General features: G+C 34.9%; 2 protein-coding genes across 3 annotated transcripts; one reads left to right on the forward strand and one right to left on the reverse strand.

Moving 5' to 3' along the window:
• The first annotated feature begins 6,146 nt into the window (after window positions 1–6,146).
• nprl2 (NPR2 like, GATOR1 complex subunit) lies at window positions 6,147–13,761 on the forward strand. 2 transcript variants are annotated; one of them, XM_081381757.1, is made up of 11 exons: window positions 6,147–6,326; window positions 6,497–6,588; window positions 7,695–7,863; window positions 7,956–8,064; window positions 8,153–8,289; window positions 9,535–9,632; window positions 12,047–12,083; window positions 12,162–12,255; window positions 12,351–12,465; window positions 12,688–12,830; window positions 12,916–13,761. In XM_081381757.1, exons 1-11 carry the CDS (start codon window positions 6,249–6,251, stop codon window positions 12,981–12,983), a joined length of 1,140 nt encoding a protein of 379 aa, XP_081237883.1. In that variant the 5' UTR covers window positions 6,147–6,248; the 3' UTR covers window positions 12,984–13,761. The 2 variants fall into 2 exon arrangements, with proteins under 2 accessions (XP_081237883.1, XP_081237884.1); XM_081381758.1 differs by lacking the exon at window positions 6,497–6,588 and having other exon boundaries at window positions 6,169–6,326; window positions 12,916–13,651.
• Window positions 13,762–13,940: 179 nt separating this feature from the next.
• Window positions 13,941–25,964, reverse strand: uqcrc1 (ubiquinol-cytochrome c reductase core protein 1). Its single transcript, XM_081381756.1, has 13 exons — window positions 25,772–25,964; window positions 23,804–23,944; window positions 23,524–23,610; window positions 21,260–21,389; window positions 20,920–21,118; window positions 19,613–19,692; window positions 19,411–19,526; window positions 19,196–19,339; window positions 18,059–18,219; window positions 17,859–17,944; window positions 14,883–14,971; window positions 14,721–14,796; window positions 13,941–14,262 (listed from the first exon to the last, which is right to left on the reverse strand). The coding sequence occupies exons 1-13, from the start codon at window positions 25,832–25,834 to the stop codon at window positions 14,198–14,200; spliced, it is 1,437 nt and encodes a 478-aa protein (XP_081237882.1). The 5' UTR covers window positions 25,835–25,964; the 3' UTR covers window positions 13,941–14,197.
• Between the last annotated feature and the right edge of the window lie 1,172 nt (window positions 25,965–27,136).

The following is a 27,136-nucleotide window of genomic DNA, read 5'->3' on the forward strand; positions in this document are numbered from 1 at the left end:
TCTAACTAATCTTTTTTCTTTCTTTCTTTCTTTCTTTCTTTCTTTCTTTCTTTCTTTCTTTCTTCTAACTAATTAATCTTCTTTCTTTCTTTCTTTCTTTCTAACTAATTAATCTTTTTTCTTTCTTTCTTTCTTTCTTTCTTTCTTTCTAACTAATCTTTTTTCTTTCTTTCTAACTAATCTTTCTTTTTTCTTTTTCTTACTTTTCTTTCTTTCTTTCTAACTAATCTTTTCTTTCTTTCTTTCTTTCTTTCTTTCTTTCTTTCTTTCTTTCTTTCTTTCTTTCTTTCTTTCTAACTAATCTTTCTTTCTAACTAATCTTTCTTTCTTTCTAACTAATCTTTTTTCTTTCTTTCTTTCTTTCTTTCTAACTAATCTTTTTACTTACTTTCTTTCTTTCTTTCTTTCTTTCTTTCTTTCTTTCTTTCTTTCTTTCTTTCTTTCTTTTTTTATTTCTTTATTTCTTTCTTCCCAACTATTATTTCTTTCTAACTAATCTATCAATCTAACTTTAACCTACTTTAAACTTCTAACTTCTTTAAACTTCTTCAAACTCTCTGGTCAGGCTTTCTCAAGCCAACTTAAAGTTTGTCTCAACAAACTTTTTTTTCTAGTTTCCTTTGTTCTCTCAGAGAGTAGCTCTCTCTTCCAGTTTTTCCAGTCTTACATATTTAAGCTCAGTTTTGTCTGTAAAACTTTATATTACGAATGCCTTTCTGTTAATGCTCTTCGAATAGGCTATAAATTAAAAATAAAATAAAATAAAATAAAATGCAAACATAAAAAAAATCAAAGTTAAAAATAAAAATAATAACTTAATATTATATATACGTGATAGGCTTTTCTTTTCTTTCTTTTTTCTTTGAAAGGAAGATTTTAAATATATTATTATAAAAAAAGGTGAATAGGTTTATGCAATTTCTTTCATTCATTTAACTATTTTAAAAGACTGGAATAAACACCAGCGCACACAAGTAATCATTTTAATAGTCAATTTCATTTAAAAATGTAAACCCAGGTATGAAATGTCAGAAAGAGAAAAAAACTGTTGTTTAGAAGACGAGCATATGTAACTGCTGCAGCTTAGTTGATAAATATATTTTGCCTATTTATTATTCAGAATGCACAGTTGGAAAGAAAATATTTATAGGAACATTTCAGCAGGCAAGGGGCGTTTCTAGGTTTTAAAAACATCAGGGGCTGAGCCTGAAACATCAGGGGCTGGTGTGGGTAATAAGATAACATGATTCGATACAGAGAATAATGTATATTTTAGGCCTAAATGCAGGGGGCAGACTGGTTAAAAAATTCAGTCCTGGCACTGTTGCCACACCAGCCCATATTACCACACAGACACACACATTAAAATGTGAAGTAGTTAGGGGGGTTCAGGGGCATGCTCCCCCGAGAAAATTTGGATTTCTCGGACCTACATATGTGCATTTTAAGGTGTTTGAAGGCCAACATTTTTTGATAACAATTATAGCTTTAAAAGCATGTCAGTGGGCAGTATACATAAATTATTTGTCAAGCAGATAACAGATTCTTAAACATGAGAATGAGGATAAATGTTGAAATGAATGATCCACACTAGAAAATGGAAATGCAAAATGTTTCTGCTTATAGTTGACAATACACAATCACATATTCCAAACAGGAATGGCCTTAAATGAGAAATCTTTCAAGGATTATTTTGAATAGATGTAAACTTTTTAGCATTAAAGTTTGGTTTCAGCAACTTGTTTCTTTCTTGAGTTAATCAATGTTTTTGGCACTATTAAATCAGTTAAATCAAATTTCAATTGTTCACTCATAAAGACAGTCACTTGTCACCACCTACTGGCAAGTTGCGCAAACACAGACAAGCGGAGTGATACAAACTGTGAAAAGGCTGATGCTGGTGAAATATTCGAACACATTCGAGGACCTTATATATATAGGCTACATACTGTATCAGAGTTAAATAGGATAGGAATACATTGTAATAATGTTAATCAAGCAGCCTAAATCACAGGACTGTGCAGCAATATTTAAGCTCATTATACAAATGAAATAATACAGATCTAGACAAATTGGGCTGCTTATAGTTAAAAGAATGTCATGAACGATCATTTAGGCTAGATGTAGGCCTATTTTTCACATTTTTGGTCACAAAATATTTCGTCAGTTTTGATGACTTTGCAATATTGATAAAATATTAGAATATTAAAAATGAAAAATGAGTAGGGCTACGCCAAAATGTGTAACTTATGTAGCCTACAAAGGAATACAAAAGCCCCGACATAGAGTTTTGACGCAGCTTTAATCTCCCTTTTGGTTATTTCAATACTTAATTGACGACAGAACACGACGTTACATGCTAGTAGTTTATTTTGCGTGATACAGGGCACGCCGCATTTGTGCGTGATTGAAGAGTGCGCGCCGCGAGCAAACGGCTGACACGACAGTAAGTTAGTTTTTCTGAGTTTTACTGACATATAGCCTGACAACATCTGGTCTGACAGAAGACTGTGCGGCGGTGCTGACTGCGTTATTTTTTATTATTTTTTTAATTGCTGTGAGCAGGGCAGGACTTAGGGTGGTGGGGGCCCCTGGGCTTGAGTCACTTTCGGGCCCTACCTTCTATACATTACTTTAAATAGAACAAAATGATACATACACAAGCTATGTATTAGCTACACAATTCTGGATAAACTGAGTATAAAAATAGAGATCACGATTCTGAACAAAGAACTAAACAAAATAACATAATTTATGTTAATTGCTGAAGTCTGTTAAAAATGTTTAATTAATCTGAATTATAAAAAAAAAAAAAACTTGGGTTTGAATGAATGATTCAATTCCTCAATCAAATGCACTTGTTTCATAGATGATTCAGCATTTTTGAACGAATCTCCTGAATGAACGATTCAATGACAAATGTTTTTTAAAAGTCATTTGTCGCCATCTGGTGGCGTAACAATATAATCGATCCAATCGTTATTTGAAGTGCTAAGCTACTACTTTCAAAAGGTGACTGGTACCATAGATAGACAGTGTTACATGTTAAAAAACGTAATAATTTATTTATATGACCACTGATTGAAGCTTGAAAAAGTTTTTTCCAATAAATAAATAATGATTAAAAAAGTTCAAAGTAATATTGCAATGCACAAATGTCTTGGTCAGAATGAGGATAAAACACTTATTTACCTGGAAAACATGTGTTTTGATTGTGGCATTTCTTTGAGATTTAGAATCCAGTATTCCTATAGGCTAATTATTGTTTCTTTTATGAATTTAATGAAGAACTCTGTCTCGTATTCTGTCCAACCGATCCATGTAGGCTATTTTGTGTCCATTCGTTTTTCCTTTTTTAACCCGTAATTGAAAAACGAAAAATGAACGGTTGTTGTCTTTTTAAAGCGCAAAGTTGAACACCAACATTTTAATTTGAACTGGCTACACCAGCTGCTGCGCAAAAAAGTAAATATCGACGAATTTTCAGATTTTTGTTTATGACTTTTTGCCCCTTTATTAAACATTTAAAATATTCACAAATTAATATGGAAAACATGTCGATTTTACTGGTTTCAAAGGCCAAATTAGAACCTGAAATTGATGTTTTTCCCGCAGTGCTGAATGAGAAGAGCCATTAATATTATTAATAAACTATTGCTTTGGCTAAAATCACATCTCCATCTTCGCTGTTAAGCAGATGCGCTTTTAGAGAGAAATGCACATTTCATACAGATTAATCAGAAGGTATTAGCTTTCGATTCGAATTTGTTCATTTTAAAGTGGACATTTCAAGCTTTAGCCTACACAGGCTATATTTTGTTTCAGTTCTCGAGCTCCAGTTTACGGAGATCATGAAAGTGCGTCTGATTGTTTTCTTTTATTTTACAAAAGCACAACGTTTTCTTGTTATTGTGAGTTTACACAAATAAAAGTAGTTGGGAATAATGTATTATTATTTTCTGTATGACCAGAAATGATAGAGTATTTTAAGTTGTTTCCACTGTTGATAGGAAAATGCAAGTGTTCGCGCCCGTGCCTCCGTGCCATGCAGTGCGCGCTCCACACTCAGCTTTGTTCATTTTTTGCATAAAAGCGTCTTCTAAATATAGCCTATTAAATGTTATAATTAAATAATATAAAATTATTATTATTTGCGTAGCTATACATGGACCTCGAACACACTGCGTCTTCTAAGTCAGGTGACTGTAAATGCGCAAAAACTGTTTCCATTGCAGTTTTGCGAAATATTCCTTTATCGAATTGCCTGAAAAACCACCTCATGCGAGCGTAAACATTTTTTTTTTTTTTTGATAAACGGGAGTTTTTGCGAAATTGACGTGTTTCCATTGTGTTTATTTTCAATTTCAATTTCAATTTGCGCAATTTGAAGGGTAATGGAAACGCGGCTACTGTCTAATGCAGACAGGTTTTTTTCAACGGTTCGGCAGTAAACGAAGCACTAGCCTACGTAACTGCCAATAACCATCGCAATCAGCAAACCTAAATTATATTTTTCATTGCAGGGCAGGGCCAGGTAACAATGCTAGACCAATCAACAAACTTTAAATGAAAAATTAAATAACTGACATATTATTGAAAAAATCAAACGTAAACGGGCGGGGCCCCCTATTGGGCGGGGCCCATGGTAACCTGAACAGTCAAGCCCAATGGTAAGTCCGGCCTTGGCTGTGAGATTGTTTGCTGTTGCGCGCAAATCCTGGAGATGAACTAGCTAAATCGCTCACGTGGGAGAGTGTGAGAGTAACCATAGTAACTTTGATCTGCTTGAACACATTTTAATCGTCTTTAACCTCCTGAGACCCTGTGTCCTCATATGAGGACATTACATTTTTGCCTCTTGACACAATGATAGTCAAATTTGTAAATCTTAGACATGTTGGCCACATTTAGGGACACTGCCCACACCATCTTGTGGTGATATAACAACATTACACCAATGTCAGTGAGAAGAAAATGGCTGGAAAATCAGCAAAATATCAGCAAAACACTTCCCGAAAGAAAAATGACCCAGGTAAAAAATCTATTCAAATTATATGAATGAAACAAATGTATTTATGTACAATACTGTCTCCATCATCATATGGGGATTAAAATTTGACATATTTTAGTAATAGTAGCACTCCAGGACATCAGTAAATGTGAAGTACTCGTTTGAGGACATTGGGACTATATTACGTTATTTATTCTACCATGTGGTTAGCTAAACTTGGGAATTTTTAGACGGATCGCAATAGCATTGAAAAAACAACATTTGTCTGTGTGTGTATGTGTGTGTGTGTGTGTGTGTGTGTGTGTGTGTGTGTGTGTGTGTGTGTGTGTGTGTAAGCATGAATTATTGAGTTAACATGGAAAAACTGGTTTGCTTTAGTGCAGAAAACTGGTAAAAATCAAGAATTTCAAAATGAAAGTGAGCCAATAAGTGGCCTTCTACTGCTCCCTGCTGGCCATTACCAGTACTATTATAAAAATCAGATTTTGTCAAGTGTTTATCACTTCATTTGTACTGACACTTCACATAATTGCTAGTAAAATGGTAAATTATAGACCCACTGTCCTCGCATGAGGACATCATATGGTAAAACATAGACCCACTGTCCTCGCATGAGGACATCATTTTCTGCAAAAACTACTTCCAGTACAAAAACAAATTTTAGTTATTATACTTATTAGGTCCAACTTATCCCAAATAGCAAGAACAATTATAAAATGCACACCAGACAAGCTCTCGGGTCTCAGGAGGTTAATACATGATTGATTCCGAAGGATATATTAAAAGACCCGGTTAATTTTTTTTAAATAAATACAAAATTCTTAAAAAATAATAATAATTATCAATAAATTCAATTTTTTTAGATCCGGGGCTATAAAAAAAACATCCGGGGCTGCCTAACGACGCGCCTGCAGGCTCAAGATAATTAATACAGAGATCATTATTCATTGTTTTAATCAATTGGCAGCCATAAAACATAGTGATAATCCGCATTCTCATGTATGTGCGCTGAACGCTCTGGAAACTCCTGATATGTACCAGAGCCCGTCTACGGATATTCATATTAGACAGTATGTACTAACCAGAGGGTACTAACTAGAACGCGGAAGTAATTGTGCAAGTAGTCACTATGAAATCAGTGGCGGAGGAGCACAGTAGGTGGCGGTATGCACCTATTTTGTTATTTTGTTACCCTTCCGTGAACACACGGAAGAAGAGTACATCAACATTACTGAACATGGGTACATACAGACGAATAGATTGTATATTTTTCAGTGAATTTCATCCAACGTTAGGACCAAAGATCACATATCAGGTAACATCATAGAAATAAATATTTTTGAGCGAAACAGAATAAGTAGGCTACAGCATGTTTTACAGCCTGGTTTTGTGTTTGCAAACGAGACTGCAATTATGCATACAAGCAAATTAATGTTTATCCGGTTATAGTGGAACAAATTATATACAATTTGTGTTTGATCGAAGGTTCCGGAAGAATATATTTCGAGGGAACTTTTTGATACTGTGCAGGTGTACATCATCACCAAACCTGAACTGCAGAACAAGCTCATAACCGTGTACGTACTAAACTTTACTTAAGTCATCTCATTGCTGCACTGCAATTTTATTTGTATTTGCATTGTTGTTTTAGACTGTTTTAGAGCACAAACACCAATAAACTAAAAACTATCCGCTATATGCGTGTGCGTTTTAAAAAAATAATTTCTTAAACTAGACCAGACTCCGTTATGACTTGTCTTCAGCGAACATGCTCCACATTAAAAAAATAAAACGTTAAAATAGTTTGAACGTACTGCTTGTTTTCTTGTCAAAAAACAAGAAGTAGAGGCTTTTGATTTTTTTAATTTGCTTCAGTGCATCTTAAAATTTAATTAGTAAGTTTAATAAAAAAATAAATATTTTGATTGGTTAAGCAACGAAAAAGTGCATACTCAAAAAGAGAAAATCCACAAGCAAATGTTCAATAATAAATATTTTTATAAATGGTATGTAATTTTATAAATGGTATGTGTGTGTGTGTATATGTGTATATATATATATATATATATATATATATATATATATATACACACACACAGACCATTTACAAAAATATTTTGTAAATTACTAAATGTTTACAAAAACTACTTAGGTGGCAACATCCACATTTCAATAAGACAATAATCCTAGTATGGCAAAAACATAAGGGATAATTTGCATGTTTAAGGTTCAACAGCAGAAGTCATCTCAAGTTACTCAAACTACATTAATCTTTCAAGCTTGGCAATAAATTCTGAAACCATTGTTTTCAGATTTCAGTCTTTCCTCATTCATGTATATTGGAGCTTTACTTCCATGGTTAAAAATTGTCCCCACTTGGGGACATTATGAATTAAACTGACTGACAAGTAAACTGATTTACTTTAAATGTATTTAGCTGCAACCATTGAACCTGACGTGTGTGTGTGTGTGTGTGTGTGTGTGTGTGTGTGTGTGTGTGTGTGTGTGTGTGTGTGTGTGTGTGTGTGTGTGTGTGTGTGTGTGTGTGTGTGTGTGTTCGTGTTCCTGGTTTCTCTATTGGTTTAAATACACCTTACATCTGTGATTTTTACATTTGGTGTAAATTGACTTTTAGAGTTAATGATAAAGACCTGGTTGTGTTTTATGTTTGTAACTGATTAAGGACTGCCATGGAGAAGAAACTGATTGGCTGTCCAGTGTGCATTGAGCATAAGAAGTACAGCCGGAATGCCTTGCTCTTCAATTTGGGTTTAGTCTGTGATGCCAGGACAAAAACATGTGCTTTAGAACCTATTGTCAAAAAACTGTCTGGCTACCTCACAACTCTGGAGGTAAAAAATCATTTAATATGTATTTCTGTTATAGTTTCTGTACTTCAAAAGTTGGTCTAACACTTAACCATTTCATAAAATGTTTTGATTAGCTTGAGAGTGGATTCATTTCAAACGAGGAGAGTAAACAGAAGCTGTTGCCTATCCTGTCCACACTTCTTGAGGAACTTAATGTTACAGGAGCCTGCACCCTACCTATTGGTTATATATGTATTTTCTATCTCTCTGTTTCCCTGTCAGTGATTCTCGCTGTTTTTAATAATCACCCTATCTCCCTCTCTCATAACAGATGACTCTAACACCATCCACTTGAAGCTAATTGAACAAAGGAAAGATCCTCAGGTTGTTCAGGAGTACGATGTACCAGTATTTACCAAGAATAAAGAACACTTTATAAAGTCACAATGGGATCTCACCACACAACAGGTCTACAAAAAATCTTCCCCACTGTTTACTGTCTTTATTTGCCTTAAAAAAAAATGTAATCAGACCTGGAAAATGAAGCCCTGTTTCATATTGCACGTGTTAGTGATGCATGAGCAGCGTGGTGTTTTTGTTGTTGTTTTTGCCACCCATGTTAACAAACAAGAGCTTGTTTGCACCACAGAATAAAAAAAAAAAAAAAAGGTAATTGCGAATTTTTATCTCACAATTCTGACTTTTTATCTCAGAATTGCGTGATATAAAGTCACAATTGCGAGTTATAAAGTCAGGGTCAGCATAAAGTCAGCTTTTTTTTCCTCAGAATTGCATGTTTATATCTCGCAATTCTGACTTTATTATGGAAACAAGCTATGGAAGCTTGTTTACGCCACAGAATAAAACATTTTAAAAGATAATTGCGACTTTTTATCTCACAATTGCGAGTTTAAATCTCGCAATTCTGACTTTATTTCTCAGAATTGTGAGATATAAAGTCAGAATTGCATGATATAAACTCGCAATTGTATATTATAAAGTAAGAATTGCGTGTTATAAACGACTTTTTCTTTTTTTTTTTCTTATAAACGAATTGCGACTTTATATCTTGCAATTCTGACTTTATAACATGCAATTGCGAGTTTATATCATGCAATTCTGACTTTATATCTCGCAATTCTGTCAGAATTGCGAGATTTAAACTCGCAATTGTGAGATAAAAAGTTGCAATTATCTTTTAAACTGTTTTATTCTGTGGTGTAAACAAGCTTCCATACAAGAGTGTTCACATTGGAAGCAGGAGAAATGATAAATTTCATAAAATCTGCATTTTGTATTGTAGTGTGTTTTGTTATGGAGTATGTCTGAAAACAAAAAAAAGAAGAAGAAAAATGTATCCATTGTTTGAAAAAGTTCTATTGTCCGGCTTGGAGAAAGTAACACACTGTCACATTACACTGTACTTTTTATCACAGCGTGACTGAAACAAGACTAATCTGAGCAGTTTATAACACTCAAGGTTTGGTTATACAACAAGGTTTGATTTTACAATTTAGATATATTACAAATAAGATTTCACAAAAATGTTGTTAGTAATACTGACCATAGCCATTGTTTTGTGTGCCACTCACTTGCAGTGTGATACAGGTATAATATTATTTTATTTGGCATACTGTCTTCAAATATAATTTGATGCCAGAAATATTTCATTTATATAATTTTTTATAATTATTTTGATTACTCTGTTTGCAGATCCTTCCCTTTGTAGATGGGTATCGACACATTCAAAAGATCTCTGCTGAGGCCGATGTTGAGCTTAATTTGGTGCGGATTGCTGTTCAGAATTTATTGTAAGTATGATATTATTCCTGTTTTGAGCTGCGGTCATTATCTCAATAATAACTTATTAAGAAGAATATTCTGTGTTAAATACAGATTAACTCTTTACTGCATTTGTTTTCTGCTGGCTTTGGCTCAGTGCAGTTTTTATTTAGGAAAAAGTATAATAAAAGTACATAAGTAAACAAAAATATCTTTAAAGTGTCATAAAACCCCCGTTTTTTCATTTGTCATTCACACCTCAGATTTGAAAAAAGACTCCAGAAATGGGTGTGTAAAGCTGTGGAAAACAAATTAATATTAATGTGAACATTAATATAAGCAGAGAAAAACAAACAACATAGCTAGGTGCACTTTGATAAATTAAAAAATATATAATCCTATAACAACAAAATCACACAAAAAAAATCATTAGAGACTACTAAAAACTATCATTAACAAATCAAATACATTTTGATAAAATATTCTTAGAAATATCAACAAATAAGCATTATAACTATCCAAAGCTATTGGTCTATATGAAAAATGAGGAAGCACATTTTAATAATATTTTCATTATGTTTACAAGCACTCTGAATCTTCATTCCATTCATGATCAGTCAGTCATAGCGTTGTATCAGTCTCCTTATTTGCACATAAATATTTAATTTGAAGAGGACATGAAATATGTGCGCATACACAGTGCTGATTCATGTTTGGAGGAGCACTTGCATTTGTCCGCCACATATGTCAAGATTGTCTCGTTAATAAATTCCACAAATGTGACTTCCGGGGGGCAGAACCTTCAAAATAAGACTGTTTGCAGAAACCATAGAAATGAATGAGAAGTGCCATAGACTGAATTTGTTCTCTGATTTCTCTTATAAAGCAGCAACTTTTTGCTGTAAAATCAAAAAATAGATGCACCCAGATATCCTTGTTTATTTTGCGGATCCATATGAATGGGGATCGTTTTGATAAAGTTGTCATCTGTACATAAAAGTTTTCCGTTTTTACTCTCAACTGAAGCTGCGTCTCTACTAATAGCAAAACTGTAAATGTATCTGCTCCAAGAACATAGCCGTTATTACCTCGCTAGTGAGAAATTCATGAAGCTTTTAAATTGTTAAAACTATTTTACTGATAAAATCGTCCAAGTGGGAGAAAGAGAGTATGTGCTTTCCGCACATAATAAAATGTAATTTTGTGGCAAAAAAACATAAAAGTAATTTGTTGTTTTTATCCTATTGTTTACTGTTTATTTGCTTGGTCAGTGTTGTTGTGGGTTTTTGTTCTTTTGCAAGCTGTAAGGACCTTTGAAATAACTGAAATCATTTGGAGAAGTGATACAGAATTGTAATGCGATCAAGACCTGCCTGGAACTACTTAAACCGTGCGTTTCCCTGAAAATAATTGCACACCTTAGAACGTTTGTCAACCAGTCAGATTCAAGCATTCAACAGCCCGACGAGGTGTCCATTATCAGGTTTTAATGGAAAACCTGCTGCGCGTCGGACGGTTGCCTCCACCGAAGTCCATTAAAACCTGATAATGGACACCTCGAAGGGCATTAACCTGCTTATACCATGGTCACTTACGAAAGAATGGTATAACTCTGATTAATCTCTTATAAGATGTGATTGGTTGAGTTAGTGAATCCTCTTCCAAAGCGCTTCAGTTTGACTGTTCATCTCGCGCAGCTTAAATGGCAGTTCCCATTTACATGGAACATTATGAAAGATGTTTCTTTTTCAAAAACACTAATGCATTATTAACAATAACTAGCAGGGTTATTTTTCTCATATTATTTTCATTAACATTAAGTTTAATTAAAATTGCTCACCCCTAAGTGGCTATATGTTATCAGATATAAATCTCCCCTCATAGGGCCATCTTTATGATTGTACATTTTTATTACCATTTAAATCACCATGGCACAGCCACTACTTTCATTTTGGCCCAGCGTAGCTATGCTAAATTCAAAGTTTAACATGTTTTTTGATAATCATTGATATTGGGACAACACATTCATGGTTTGAGCCTGGTGCAAAATTTCTCTCCAGTGAACGCGGAGGAGGAAGTGTAAAATGTGGAGTGGAAATAAAAAAAATACAAAACATTTCTGGCACCTTTGGTTTTGCTTTGCATTTTGCCATTTCTGCTTTTAAACTCTGGTACAAATGCATGCCATATAGATGCTGCTGACAGAGTTCATGTTGTATTTAACCGAGATTATTCTTGAAATTTGGAAATACCTCTTGACATCACTGATGAATGATACAATGATGAAAGCATGAAAATCTAGCACCTGATGAAGTTGTAAAAATGAAATGCAATAAAACCATTAATAGATCATTACAATTGTGTTGCAAAAACTACACATTTCTTACATGTACTGTAATAGCAGCTAAAGAGTAATGGACTGAACAATGGTACTGTTTCACAGGTATTATGAAGTGGTAACTCTGGTATCCATATTTCAGGTAAGTCTTTGTTGTTTATTCTAAATTTTATTCTAAATTATTTTTCTTACTTTGGTTTTTGGTTTTCATATTCTACAGTACTCAAATGTTTACTGCACAACACCTAAAGTACAAAACTTGATAGATAAGAAGTGCCTTCAGGAAGAGTGTCTACATTACGTCAGTAAGCTAGGTGAGCAAGTACAGAGATTGTAAATATACATGTATGTGTATGAGATTGAAATGTTTTAGTTCACTTTAGACATTTTACTATGTGCATGTCACCAGGCCAGAGGACAAGTCTCAGGGATGTGTTCCAGTTGTATTGTGGTTTGACCCCAGGTACAACTGTGCGTGACCTCTGTTCTCGCTATTCTCACCAGCTACAGAGGGTGGATGAAAGGCAAGGCCATTTGAATTTGATTGTGGTTCACGCTTAAATTCCCCAAATTAACATGCAACTAATAAGGCATGCTTGTCTTGTTTTCTGTACTACAGAAGAACAATATGTAAAGATTATATATTAAGAATGTTTTTGGCTCATTTTGCTGTTGGTTAAGTACCAGTTTGAACTGTGAGAAAATTTGCTACTTTTTATCTTTTATTCATGTTGTTGTTGTTGCAGGAAGTTGATTCAGTTTGGCTTGATGAAAGGTCTGATTCGGCGCCTGCAGAAGTATCCAGTCAAGGTTGTTAGAGATGATAGGAGTCGTCCACCGAGACTTTACACTGGTTGCCATAGTTATGATGAAATCTGTTGCAAAACTGGCAAGTATTAAGTAGGCTATGTTATTGCTTTTTCACGTGAAATTTCCTTTAAACCAGTGACATTATTCCTTTCATGCATTTTCAGGGATGAGTTACAGGGAGTTAGATGAGCGTTTGGAGAATGATCCGAACATCGTTGTTTGCTGGAAATAATGCTGCTGTGACAGAATTATGATTAGAGAGTTTTATAGTATTAGTAAATTTTGAACGTGAGACAGATCCTGGTGCTTTTGCTGTCCCAGACATTCTGCACCTTTATTTATTGTAAATCAACTGCCCTTCACATGTATTTGTGTGTAATCCTTACACCCACGCTTGCTGAATTGATTAGATTTTGATTTTAAAAATATTAGAATGTTTTATGATGCATAAATGCAAAATTGAGTCATAGACTAGTTCTATATAAAAAGCAGTCACTGGTTTTGACTCAGTTTCGTATGTGGCAGGCTATAGTGTGGTTGATGATAGAGAAGCAGTTCTAATTTTTTTTCAAAGTTATACATGTTTAACTTTCCTTACTCTGAGGAAAAAAAGTAGGAAACATGGACCCGACCTCCTGAGACCAAGTCAACTGTTGATCTTAAATCCTTGTGGATTACACAATCTTTTGGATTGTGTAATCCAAAATACCTTGTGGATTTGCTGTTAAATTAGGCTAAGTTTAGAATGAACTATTTAAATAAATTGATAAAGTCAAAGTGTTTGCTTTACAGATTGTGTAATCTGCGGTTGCACAAATATTTGATAGTTTGTTACTCCATTTCTGTCACATCAAATATTGCAGTCCCTGTACAATAAAATAAGTGTGGACAAGTTTGCATAAAAATGTATCTGATTTTTTTGAACTGTAGCTCCTTTGACAGAATCACTAGAATCCTCAGAATGCTCCCCAATGCAAAACTTAAAGGGTAATATGCTTGTGTATGTTGATAGTAGCAAAAATAACCAATCATCCTTAAAATATTTTAAAAGCTGTCACGTAAACGTCCTATATTCTTTAACTTTAACAAATACACCTTCCCTTCTCTCCTTAACCCACAAATAAGTTTACAGCCCATTTAGAAGCTGAATGAGTTACTTTTTCATGAAGCAACTGAAACAAATCAAATAAACACTAGATGTGACAGGGTTTTATTTAAAGTTGGTTTGAGAGCTATTGCTATATACAAAAAGGACAAATAAAACCACAAATTCATAAATAGCTCTGCCCCATGTCGGACATTCCAGATGTATATGTACTAAATTATTCCTCTTCATCTGAGCTTTGGAAAGAGATGACAACTATGCTACCCATCAAATTCATACAAGATAAGGGTATGAATAAGACGAGAGGACAAAAATTGCAGAGCTGACAGCCCAAGGAACATTTAAAATCGGAGCCAGTACATAGCACTTCTCATTCTGTTATAATCTGGCAGCTGCTCTACTGGACCTGCATAGAGAAAGAAAAGTATGAAAGGTTACAAAACAAAAAAAAATACAAGTGAATTTTCATGACTCTAAATACTAATTTCAATACCACAGCATTTGGGTTGGATGTGTAGCAATTTCTATCTATTAAATTATGATAGCAGAATTAATCATTGGACCAACTGTCCATAAATAAGCTGCAGCTAGATCCAGAAAATAACCATATTAGGGATGTTAATGATTAGAAATTGATTAATCTGATAATCGAAATGGTAAGATTATCTATTGATTAAGTTTAGAACAAAAAGTTCAGGAATCATGAGAGCAGATGGTAAAATAAAAAACATATGCAGACATTTATATGACATCAGTTATATGACATGCTAATATAAAAAAAGAAGCACACATTTATTCATTTCAATGTAGAATTGCAAAAAAAATATAAAAATGTATATTAAATATAAAAATAAATGGACTCACCGACTGCAGACACAGCTGGGCATTTGTCATAGATGTATTTAGAGCAGACATCACGGACAATCCTGGGAGTCACAGCCTAGCAAGACAAAAACAAAATGGCAAATTAATCTCAAACAGTGCAGTCACTCATCCACTGTGGGATTGTTAACGTGGACAATTTACCTCAATTCTGGCATCCCACTCTGCCAATGGGATGCGGCGACCATAATTTAATATGTGCCTGCCAATGTCATCACAAACAGGTGTAGTTCCTGAGAACAGAAAGAAGGATATTATAGATATAAGTAGTCTGATAGAAAGGGGAAATGTATATAATTATTAGTTTAAAAAAAAAAAAAGGGTGAAGAATCTGTATTACTAGCCCTACTGTTGGTGCACATAATATATTGGACAATGGATAAAAAAAATTTATTTTCTCCAATACCTTAACTGAAAATTAGTTATAGAATACATGTGAGCAGAGCACCAGAAATTACTTGCGTGTATAGTATTTGACCAAAAAGAAAAGCATGTGTTTTGCAAAGATTACGTTAGGTTACGTAAGGTTACATTGTCTTTGGGCTTGTTTCAACAGCGATAATAAGTAAAGATATTCAGTTTTAAATATTCGGATTATGTGTCAAGTAGTAGTGAGCGATTACTTGTGATAATATCAGAAAATCACAATGAAACAAGCCCAACTACAATGCAGATTAGATCTTGAAATAATCCACAGTGTGACATGAGACTAACTTGGTTAAAGGGGTGGTAAAACACGATTTCACTTTTCTAACTTTAGTTAGTGTGTAATGTTGCTGTTTGAGCATAAACAACATCTGCAAAGTTACAACGTTCAAAGTTTAAAGCAAAGGGAGATATTTGCTTTTAAAGAAATAAATTTATAAGAACTACAGAAACGGCTGATAGGGACTACACGACATTCCTGTGGGCTTGCTGACATCACTAAGCCCAATATTTACATAAACCCCTCCTCTGGGAACACAATACATAACGGGGGCAGGGCCATTTTATGTTGCTTTGAAAAAGAGTTGTTGTGGTAGTAGCGAATCACAACACACTGGGCCAGCTAACCAATCTGAGCCCATTGCGTATTTTTTAGGGCGGGGCTTCATAGAACCAGGAAATCATCCGACCGTTTTTACAAGGAGGGACAGAGCAGTGTAGAATAATGGTTAAATATGTGAAAAATAATGTGATATTTTAAAAACGAAGCATGAACACATATTACAGTGCACCCCACAAACACAATCAAGCCTTCGAAAAAAGGTGTTTTACCACCCCTTTAAAAAAAAAAAGCATTTTCACACAAACACTTGCTATAGCTTGAGTAAAACTAATGTGCTTGTCATATTAGTAGTAAGGATGGCTCGATACCACTTTTTATTTCCAATATAGATAGATACAGTAATCTGTTATCTGCCAATAACAATGCCATTTCTGTTGAATTTTTTTGTTTTGCTCTTGACCAGTTAAGCTACAATTACAAATTACTATGTGTTACAATATTGCTAAATGTATCAATATAGCGGGTGAATTATGTAAATGATGTATATTACGATGAACTATGACTTTCTCCTCTGACATTACAAGTTGTACAAATTGTCTCTAAGGATGCTGATTTTTAGAAGGCAGCTGTCTTGACTCTGAGATGCCAAACAGCTACTTTGATAGTTATGTGATGTGGGAGTGGCATAGGTTAGTCTGCAGGACAGAAGAGAACATGACAGATTTTATAATAAAACAAGAATCAACATTGTTTTAGCTTTTCAGAGATGGCAAGAACTGAGGAATTTGAAAATGTTGTACACGTGCACAACCAAAATGTTTTTTCCGCAAAATGCATGCAGTTTTGTTTTTTAACCGCTAGATAAAAAAGTTACATATGGCGCTTTTCCACTGCATGGTACGGCTCAGTTCGGCTCGGTACGGTTCGACTCGGCGCGGAACGGTTCGGCTCGCTTCGGTTTTCCACTGCGTGGTACGACTCGACTCGACTCGTTACGGCACGGTTCGGCTCGCTTTAGCTCGTTTGCTTTTCCACTGCAGTTAGTACCGCTTCAAAGTGGGTGGGACTGATCGTTATATAGTTGCCGTCTCTACTACCAGGACATTATATTAAATGTGAATTTTTCATTCCGTGTTTTCCCATCCACTCCTTGGCCACTGACGAGAGGAACGTCTGCACCTCGTCCACTGACCACGATTCAGCCATTTCTTTTTTTGAAGTTTATAATCTTTTTTTTGAAGCAAATACTTTTAAAACAGGCTGGCTGTTGTCTACTGGCTATTTAAATCTAGCGGGTTTAGTGTCTCGTGTCGTAAATAGAATGACGCTGTTAGAGATGATTCTGTCTGACCAATCAGTGATCTGCAGTGTTTTCACGTCACATTTTAGTATCGGTACGGTACGCTTGGAACCTCAACAGAGGTGGTACCATTTAAAGCGAGCCGTACCGTACTGTACCATGCAGTGGAAATGCACCATAAGTGAGCCGTACTGAACCGAGCCGTACCGTACTATGCAGTGGAAATGCGCCAAAGCGTGCCGTACCGAACCGAGCCGTACCGTACCATGCAGTGGAAAAGCGCCAATAGTGTACCTTTTAAAAACACAAAATGATCACCGTACTAAAAGAGACAGGGATAGCTGCAGGTCGGAGTAAAGGTCCTTGCACACCGAGTCCAAAATTTTGGTATGCGTTTTTTCGTATTCGTCATTCGGTGGCTCTGAATTGTCAAAACACCTCTAAATGCTTGCTACGGATGCGAAAAACGAAATAAAAAATAATCCTTTCAAAAACTTTCGGAGGCAGTGTGCAAACATGATTGAAACAAAGTGAGGTCATATTTATTTTTTAACGTGCGAAAATTTCTGACTCAGTGTTCAAGGACCTTAAAGGTCGTGCCAAAAAGTGAACTGCTACAGAAAAAAAAACCTAACCCTACCCCACACCCTGACAGACAGCTTTTAAGACCAATGATAAAAATTCTCCACATCATCACGCTCATTACTCCAACCTGCAGATACCCACACTTGTACTAAAATACAACTGAATCTGTGCTAAATACATAGATTTGATGCAAAGAGAGAGAATGTATAGACTGTGCATGGGTAATGAGTATGTTTGAGTTTATTACCATTGAGTTGTCCCACTAAGCTAGCTTTCAAAGCATTTTTGGCTCGAGCCACATCACTCTCAGTCACTGTGGTGCACAAATTCATCCTGTAAAACAGAAACATCAACAGCACGTATTAATCACCTCAAATAGGACTATAACACATCAGATGACAATTGTATATACTGTCAGGAATAGCTGAAGGCATGCCAGTGACTTACCAGGCATTCTGAGCCCAATGCATCATGTCCTCTATTTTATGTTTGTCTGTAACAAAATAAATACCCAGCAGTCCAGTGTCACTGTATGAAGAGTGGAAAGCCTGGAAACTGTGACACAGGTTCAGCTCTGCAGCCAGGCGAGCAAGACGACTGCTTAAGTTCTGTATACAACATACAAATAAAGACATGATCATAATGCAACCACCATTTTACTTGATAAATTACAATTTGTACCATGCTTAGCTAATTTACAATTAAAAATTATTTCCATTGTTTATGCCCGGCATTAGAGTTTAAACTAGAGACGGTACGTAAAATAAAAACTATAACAAATACTATTATAAAAGGTGTCTGCATTAAAAACCTGTTTTCATGACAATATAAACAAATAAGACATCACTAACAGGTTAAGTAAAAGTATATTGAATATATTCAGCAAAATGCTTCGCTCAAGTTACTTTTTCTAGTAGACTAACAAGTTATGGACATTGAATGGCATCAATTTCATGATGTAATTGACAGTATTTGAAAGCTCAGGCTTTTATATTGGTACCATATCAGTTATTTTGCATGTTGCCAATAACAATACAATGTACTGATATTGAACATACATTGGTCAATACTGGATATTTAATTGATTATGTTAATGTTCCCTATTTTTACCCTTAGATTAATTTTGTCATCGAACTCACAAGTTTATTCTTTAAAAATATGATTTTTTTTTTTTTTTTCTTCATATTGTACACTATAATGTTGTGATGCCCAAATTCACTGGTAGGACGTAATATATAAAAAGCTGTAAAAATATATTAATTTTTTCTATTTAGACAAAATAGTATAACGGCATGAAAATTATCATCAGTTATATCATTCCTGTGCATGGAGAAATCAAGAGACAAACTGATTTACAATGGCCAAGTTTAAGGTTGCTCTATGCTGCATTTCATTAAAACAGAAAGAAAGCCTCTCATACTAGAATTTTTCAGGAGCCATCTTGCAAAAGATTGCAAGAGAAATCAAGAATCCCTTAAGTTAATCAGAATCAAATCGCAAGGTACCTAGAATCCCACTTCTACTCAATACATGCAAAAAAAAAAAGTTAAGGAGAAAAAAGTTTAACCAATGTAATAAACTAACCTTGCCACCTCCGAATGTGATGTCATAGCTGCCAATAATGGAATTGGCAACCATGAGTGGCACAATATCAGGACTTGCAGCTCCAGCTCCCTCTACAGCAATAGCAACATGTGCTAGTGGCATTGCATCATCACGCATACGAATCTGAAAGCAAGACAGGATCAGACCAACGGCAAGTCAAGTAATGGCAAAAAATGAGGCTCTCCCACACATACCTCACTACCAGTGAAACGGCATGGGGACAGAACAGGTACAGCATCACCCTCGTATTCAAAAGAAACACCACTGAAATGCTGCTTAGCCAGAGCCACAAGGTCATCATGGTTCACTCCTACAGCGGAACAGGAAGACTTTATTTAAACGATAAACTTTGCTGTCTGTGGCTTTTCAAGTTTGATAATAGTTCAAGAGCAGTACCTCCAGCTGTAGCCAGGACCATGCGAGGAGCTTTATAATGGCTATTGATGTATTCCACCAAATCATTACGAGTTAGTGTCCTTGAAAATTAAAGAGTACAAACAAAAAAACATTATTTCCTTTAGGAACATGTTTCATTGGGTATGTTTACAAGTAGGGTTGTTCTTGGTACCAGAGCAAAAATGTTGAATTAAGTAATTTTAATAATGTTGTCCAGTTTCATGTCATCCTTTGGTTATCACTGTCCTTCATCACTGTTTTCGATTCAATTGCGCATTTAAATATGGTTGTCAATCCAGAAACTTTGCAGTGTATTAAGCAGCATGAAAACTAAACTAAACTCAAATTGTGAATGGGTAATAAACAAAGCAAGAGAAGAGCCCTCTCTTTATAATCAATAAGGCTGTCAATCTCTAAAGTGCAAGTTCACTGAATTCTGCACTATCAAAAACTCCTGTTATATATATATATATATATATATATATATATATATATATATATATATATATATATATATATATATATATATATATATATATATAAAGCTTTTTTAATTGTACAATGAATATCGCATTTACATCATTTTTACACTTTGCTGGTTAAAGTGAAAAGACTCGCCAGTGTGTGGCTCGTGTTGAACAAAAACTTGTACGTTTTCAGTGGTAACAAGTGGATTCTGACATACTAACACACTGACTAGCTCCTCTGATAGGCCATTGTGTTCACGGTCTGAACAGATATGATTGCGATTGGCTACAAAGCTCAACGCTTGTCAAAATCATGCTGTAAATAGAAATCTTTGATGCTCAGAGAGCACTCATGAACAAACATGAATGACAGTGTTTGAATGCAGCATCTATCGAATATACCTGGTATCGACTGGTACCGGTAGTACTGGTTCATTTGACAACCATATTTACATGCACTTATTTTCATCATTCTGAATTAATCCAATCCGATTTCAGATACTAAAAGTTTTGTTTATATGAACCCTAAACTTTGCAGTTTCACATATTTTCATTTGTGTGTGCATTTATGCATTGCGCATGTGCTCAAGATATTTTTTAAACCGATTAAGAATATAGTTGTATTCAAGCATTTACATGCTCAGTTTTTTTTCTTATTGATTGGATTATTTCAGGTCTACACACACACACACACCTTTCAATCCGATCAAAGATTTATTCGGATCAAGCTCAATCCGATCGACAGGTATTTACATGACGTCTTTCAATCTGAATGACACACGGGTCAAGCATTTGAAACATGAAATACAATATCTTGCATCCTGGAAGCTGTGTGCATACCTGGCATTGACAGAGGGACCAAGAACACTATGGCCCAGAGGAGTACCCTGGAAAGCAGTAGCATGAAGCAGATCGAGGCAAACATCCTGCAAGCTACCTTCCACCTCTTCCAGCTCTCTTAGCACCACACTCCTCTGCTGCTCCATCTCAGCCTCACTCAAAGATGAGCTCTGCACTACTTCTGCCAACAGCGCCACCGCTAGAGGGAACAACACAATAAAGAGACATCATTAGTAAGATCTTAAAATACCATTTTAGATCTTAATATACATTAGCATAAATAAATTGTGTCTGTTTGAGAAATGGGTCTTTTTAATAGTTCAGTTGTTTGTTCTCTAACCTTTAGGCAAGTCCTTGGCAAGGGTCTTCATGTAGTAAGCAGTGTGTTCGCGAGAGGTGTATGCACTCAGGTGAGCTCCCATAGACTCCACTGCCTGTTCAAGAGCAGACTGTGGGTGCTTCTTTGTGCCCTTGATGCAAGAATAGTTTGAAATACGAAGGAAAGCATGCAAATTAGTGAAACAGTTTTTAATTGTTTGGCTAATAGAATGGGTTGTGGTGTGCAAGCATTCTAAAAGGAAGGCTATTTTCACAAAACAATATTCATGTTTTTTTTCCCCACTATAAACAGAAATTCAGAATTATACACCATGTGCTCATAGGAAGTACTACATTCAATAATTATTGCAAATGTCAACAACCTGAGCTCAGGTCAATTATCACCATGTGAAAACTAGTAAGCAAAATGCAAATGTTAGAATCTTAAGATGTATAAAATTGGCTACAAATAAGTTCTTTAGCTTTGAATACCAAGTAGAAAGTGTTCAAATTGGACAATGATACAAGTGAGAAGAGGTGAATGAGGAAAAGGAGGGGGAAGGAAGGCCAAGAACATCATTAGCCTCTGATGAGACCTGTGCTGCTCTTTCATTGACCATATTCTTTCCCATGTATACGATACACGTTGAACTGAGCAGAAATTCCGCATTAGAATATGTTGACCGACTCTTACTGTATTTGGTGAATATTTCATTCACAGTAGTTTTCCCTCAATTATGGTTCTATATTTGTTCATTCAAATCTTTTTACAGTAAATATTGCAAATGTATACAAAATATCTGATGCGTGTTCATTTGAAAAAACTGTTTGATTCGTCCCAATAGCTTGAGATTTGTATTTTTAGTTTCGCGTTTATAGTTTTCATTGAGTAGAAATGCGTTTAATCAGCATTAAGGAAGAAAAAAAACATTCAGGAAGAACATAAAAGAAAATTGAAACAACTAGGACTATAACAATCATTTAGTGAGATATATTACAGAGAGAGTTTTTCTTTTGACAACTGATGCGGCATATGCTGCCGTTTTAGAACAAGAGTCTTAAATGCATAATATAACTAACTTTTAGCATTCCATCTCTTTTTAATGCAATTCCAAAAGTTAAATGTTCACACAGAGATACTGTGCTAGCAAAGTTAATGAAATATTTTTTATTATGGATACTAACTTAATGCTTTTCCTCAATAGGGCTGGGTATCGATTCAGATACCCCAATTCGATTCAATTCGAATCCGATTCACAAGAACAATACAATACAATAGAACAAAGGTACAAATGAAATAAGTGCTTTTAAGGTTTTTTTAGGTAGGTCTAACAGTAGTTTTCAGGTACAGAAATTGAATAATGTAATCAAATGTAAAATAACTGCATATAATCTTCACTGTACAAATTAATTATAGGTTAATCCTTATTAAAGTTAAAAAACATTATTCAGTGAAGAGCAGGGAGCGAGTTCCTTGTCTTTTGTAGTTTGATTAACATTAAATAACCGACAGCTGCAGGAATATTAGGTTGCTTTAAGACTAATGCACTCTTTACTTAAGCCATAACCAACTTATGTTTACTTGGATACTCGCAAAGGCGGGCATTTTGAGAGAAATTTGTGTGAATTTGTCCGTTTAAGCACAGGGAGACGTGAAAGAATTAATTTTATTATTTGCATGATCTCTGAGATGCTCAGCTGTGAGCACTGCACAGCCAAAACTGCACACACAGCGCACAAGAGTTCTCTTTCGCCTGAATGCTTGAAATAGCGTGCAAACGAGGGGAGGAGATGAGGATTAAGGAATTGAGGAGCGAGGAAGCTTCCTGAGGAGTCATAAGCGAGGATACACAGGTGTCTCCTTCCCTAGCATCCTAAGGGCTAGGAAAGAAAGCGAGGATGCACAAATAAGAAATGAGAAGCACCCATTATATTCAATGTTCACGGAAATAAATACGGAAAAGATCGATTCGTGGCTATTGATAATCGATATTGAATCGACCACATTAAAAATAAAAATAAATCGATTAATCGAAAAATCTATTTTTTTGCCCAGCCCATCCTCAAAAGGTGTCATTTCAATGAATTTGCACTTTTGAATGCAAACATTTAACTTAAAAAAATTGTTGAGCAACAATCAAGATTTATTATGATGTGAATATATTATAATGCATTATGCCGTGATATAATTCTGACACGCATAACTCGTATTGTGAAGCAGCAATACCCTAGCCCTAGTAGTAACATTATTAATTTAGAGAGAACGAGTAAAGGTATCATGTATACTTTAAATGCCATATGCTCCAGGAAAAATCCGGCACCATTATTCTTCTCAGACTCATATCTGCTCCCACAACCAATCCAAAGGCCGACCTGCAAAAGGCAGACAAATGAAAAGCACAAAGGATTAAGTTAGCAGTTCTCAGTACTTTTGAGGTTGATTTCCTTTTAGTTAAACATGTTCATTTGTAAATGGAAAAGTTAAAAGGACAGTTACTTAGGCTTTTTTCAATTCCTGTTATTTTTATGAACACAGACTATATTAGCCTATAAAAAAGCAAGTCACCGTGCAAGTGGCCTGGTTGGTCTCTTCAGAGGCAATCCTCAAGCCATTGCTTAAGGTAGTGAGCCGAGTTTCTGAAACTCCGAGCAGGCTCTGAGCATATGATACAGAGGCCTGTCCTCGTTTCAGAGACAGCAGAAGAGGCTAAAATAAAAAGAAAGATAGACATAAGAATATGATGCACATTCTTGTATCAATTTTAAAAACCAAGAAAAAAATATATAATAATAATAATTCACAGAATAATGCAATGAACTAGAGATTGACTGATAAAACAAGATTTGAATAAAGTGTTTGATTTGGCCTATAGCTAGTTTTGTTAATTAGTTTTGGCCTATTAGTTTTGTGTTTACATTTTTCAGTGAGTAGTAATGTGTCTAAGCAATTAAGGATTTTATAAGAAAACAAGTCGATAAAAGATAAATCAGCCATTAGCTTTTAAAATGAAACATGAAAGAAAATGTTTCACTCAATGTAAGATAAGACAGGTCTTTATTATAAATGTAACAATGACTTAATGAAAGTGTTTTAAATAAGATAAAATAAAAACAGCTATGCTTCCCTACTTCTGACACACTGATAATTTTTATTATTATTTTATTGTCATATAAAATAAATGAATAATGTACAAGGTGAGAGAAAAAGTGATATAAATTCAACTCAAGTATTTTTAAATTAAGTATATTGCATATAGATGTGCCCTGAATATGAACGTTATACTATATTCATGTTTAAGATTTATGTATTTGACTCGGCTGTTTCTGTACTCATACATTCATGTTTTCTGATTGCACTTCACCACTTTAGAAGCATTACAGTAAACAGGGAATAGAAGTGAAAGTGGGAGAAAAAAATCTTGAAAAGAGATGTGAGAATTTATGGAGAAAATCTAGAGATTCATAGGGAATTTCAGTAAATTAGCCATTCGTGGGGTATATTGTTTAATAAACTGAGAACATACCAAAAGTGCACAGTACTTACAAAAAGTGCAAATTGTCTTACAATTTCAGATTCTTTTTCATAAAAAGAAAATATAATCAGGAGAAACAGAACACAGTGGACTGAAAAGAGCTCTTGCAACAGATTTATTTATATCCTTTATTTTTACCTCTTTTATGTCTATAAATGTATTAATGTAAAAAAAAATTATAAATGTAAAAAATGTGGTGTGGGGCTTTATTTTTAAATGATTAACATGTACACACATGTATTTAAGCTGTAAGAAAAATACTTTTTAACTAAATTTTTGTAGTCATAAAACAAAAAAATATCATAGTATATTTTTCAAAATTATATGAAACCAAAATGAACGAACAGCACATATTTAAGAACTTGTCATGAGTTCTGATTGTCATAGTTTCCTTCTATTGACACTCGTATAGGTCACGGACTCACATAATAATAGAACGTTCTTATAGTCTAATAATCAAAATAAATGAGCTCTTCGTCAAACCATATTCTATGCTGTTTTGTTGTAATTGTGTAATGCTGCATTGAGGAGACAGCTAGCGCTCCATCTAACGTATTTTTGTTATTTGATTAAAATTGACGAAAGGGAAAAGTCACAAAAATGTATAAGGTATACAGTTTAGCAATATAAACCGATTAAAATATTATATATATCAGGATGACGTAAGTTTTCAATGACCTTGTCAGGTAAAATTTCATGTTCCATAACCCTAACCAAGAAGAAAAATAAAAATAAAAGTGCAATATCTAACTTTCAAGAGTTACAAAGTGACTTGCTTACAGAACTATTAAAAACTCGTGTCTTGATCCTCGAAGCTCTCACACACTAGAAAGAGATCTAACCTTCAGTGTAACTGAGCTATCAGCTAGCTCTCCGGCATTGACAAGGCCAATGACAGCCACTGTGAGCATGGAGATCAACTGTTTAATATGCGCGTACTTAAATGTAATGTTTGAAATTCCTAAAGCCAGTATTAAAATGAAAAGCCATGAAATACTCACGTAGCGAGCTTTAACAAGAGCTCGATTCACTGCCCCACTGATCCGCCACATAGAGGCAACCATCTTGTCCACAGTGTGCACCACCTCTGTGCGAAATGTTCTATGGAAATGTTCTTCTTCTTTCTTCTACTTCTTTTCGATTTAATGGTGGTTGGCAAACCAGCTTTGGTGCATTTCCGCCACCTACTGGGGTGGAGTGTGAAGCGTTGCTGCAGAAGGGAAAGAAAGGAAAGCAAAACAAACACACAAAAAAAACACCTCAATTATTCTAATTAAACTTGTTTTCTTAAGATACTCTAATAAAGCTGTGGTCACTTTTTAATTAAGTTCTTAAAATTTCAGCCTTTTCATTACAGCCTTTTCTACAACCTCTTCTATGAGCTGAGATCTTTCTTTGTTATTACCAGGCCAGCATATTTGAGAAGGACATGTTCGGCTAATTCTGGTAATCCACATTTGCTGCACAATCCTGTATTGTTTACAATTTTTAAAAAGTGATTGATTCAAAGCTGTGTGTCCAATTTGGCTGTGTGTCATTATTGTGTCATCCCTTCTTTTGCCACAAATTTCCTTCCTGTGTCCACAACTCTTGCCATGTATGCTTAATTATCTTTTTAATTAACCCCTTCATTCCAGCTTTCCCCAGACGGACATTAACATTTATTATTGAATACTTTAAAGCCTTTTTTGCCAACTCATCTGCCATTTCATTTCCCACAATCCCCCACGTGAGCAGGAATCCACAAAAGATTACTTTTATTCATAGATGTTGAAATCTGAACAGGGATCTTTGAGAAAATCCTGTCTTGAGTCAGATTTTCCTTTTTGGGCTTATAAGGCTTGATAAAGAATCAAGAGCAAATAACAACTTGTAGCAAATGAACCAACTGAATAGCAATCAGTTCTGAGGAGTAAACAGATGAGAAATTAGATGTTCTTTTACATATTTTAAAGTCCAGTAGTGAAATGACTTCTGCTGCAGGTGTATGCCCAGATTCAGGATCTTTTGAGCCATCAGTATATTCTTTACAATAGGCTCACTCTTGATTTAAATATTGTTTCACCAACAAATCTTATGAGATCATTCTCTGATGGTAATTTATTTCTTCCAGCAAGTGCAGACCGACCAATGGCATTGGGAATAACCAAGAAGGTATAGCTGATATTGCCACTGTCAGACTAATTTCATAAAAATTCCCATTCTTTGTGCATCATTATTAGCATCCAGTCCGAAACTGGCTACTTGTGAATACTCATATTCCCAGCAGTTCTTAAGAACGTCTTTTACATGGTGATATTCTTGTATCCTTTCACTGATACCCAATAAACCAGTGTTTCTCAACTGGTGGCTGGTGGGTCTCGACA

Source organism: Scardinius erythrophthalmus, assembly GCF_964197995.2.
Source record: "Scardinius erythrophthalmus genome assembly, chromosome: 12".
NCBI classification, from domain to species: domain Eukaryota; kingdom Metazoa; phylum Chordata; class Actinopteri; order Cypriniformes; family Leuciscidae; genus Scardinius; species Scardinius erythrophthalmus.

Coding starts and splice junctions, on each gene's coding strand:
- nprl2 (XM_081381757.1), top strand. CDS start 6,249: ATGGGTACATACAGACGAATAGATTGTATATTTTTCAGTGAATTTCAT. Junction 7,864..7,955: donor GCTACCTCACAACTCTGGAG/GTAAAAAATCAT, acceptor TGTTTTGATTAG/CTTGAGAGTGGATTCATTTC. Junction 12,831..12,915: donor TGAAATCTGTTGCAAAACTG/GCAAGTATTAAG, acceptor ATGCATTTTCAG/GGATGAGTTACAGGGAGTTA.
- uqcrc1 (XM_081381756.1), bottom strand. CDS start 25,834: ATGGTTGCCTCTATGTGGCGGATCAGTGGGGCAGTGAATCGAGCTCTT. Junction 21,119..21,259: donor TGCCAAGGACTTGCCTAAAG/GTTAGAGAACAA, acceptor TGTTCCCTCTAG/CGGTGGCGCTGTTGGCAGAA. Junction 14,972..17,858: donor CTTAGTGGGACAACTCAATG/GTAATAAACTCA, acceptor TTCTGTTCTCAG/GAACTACACCTGTTTGTGAT.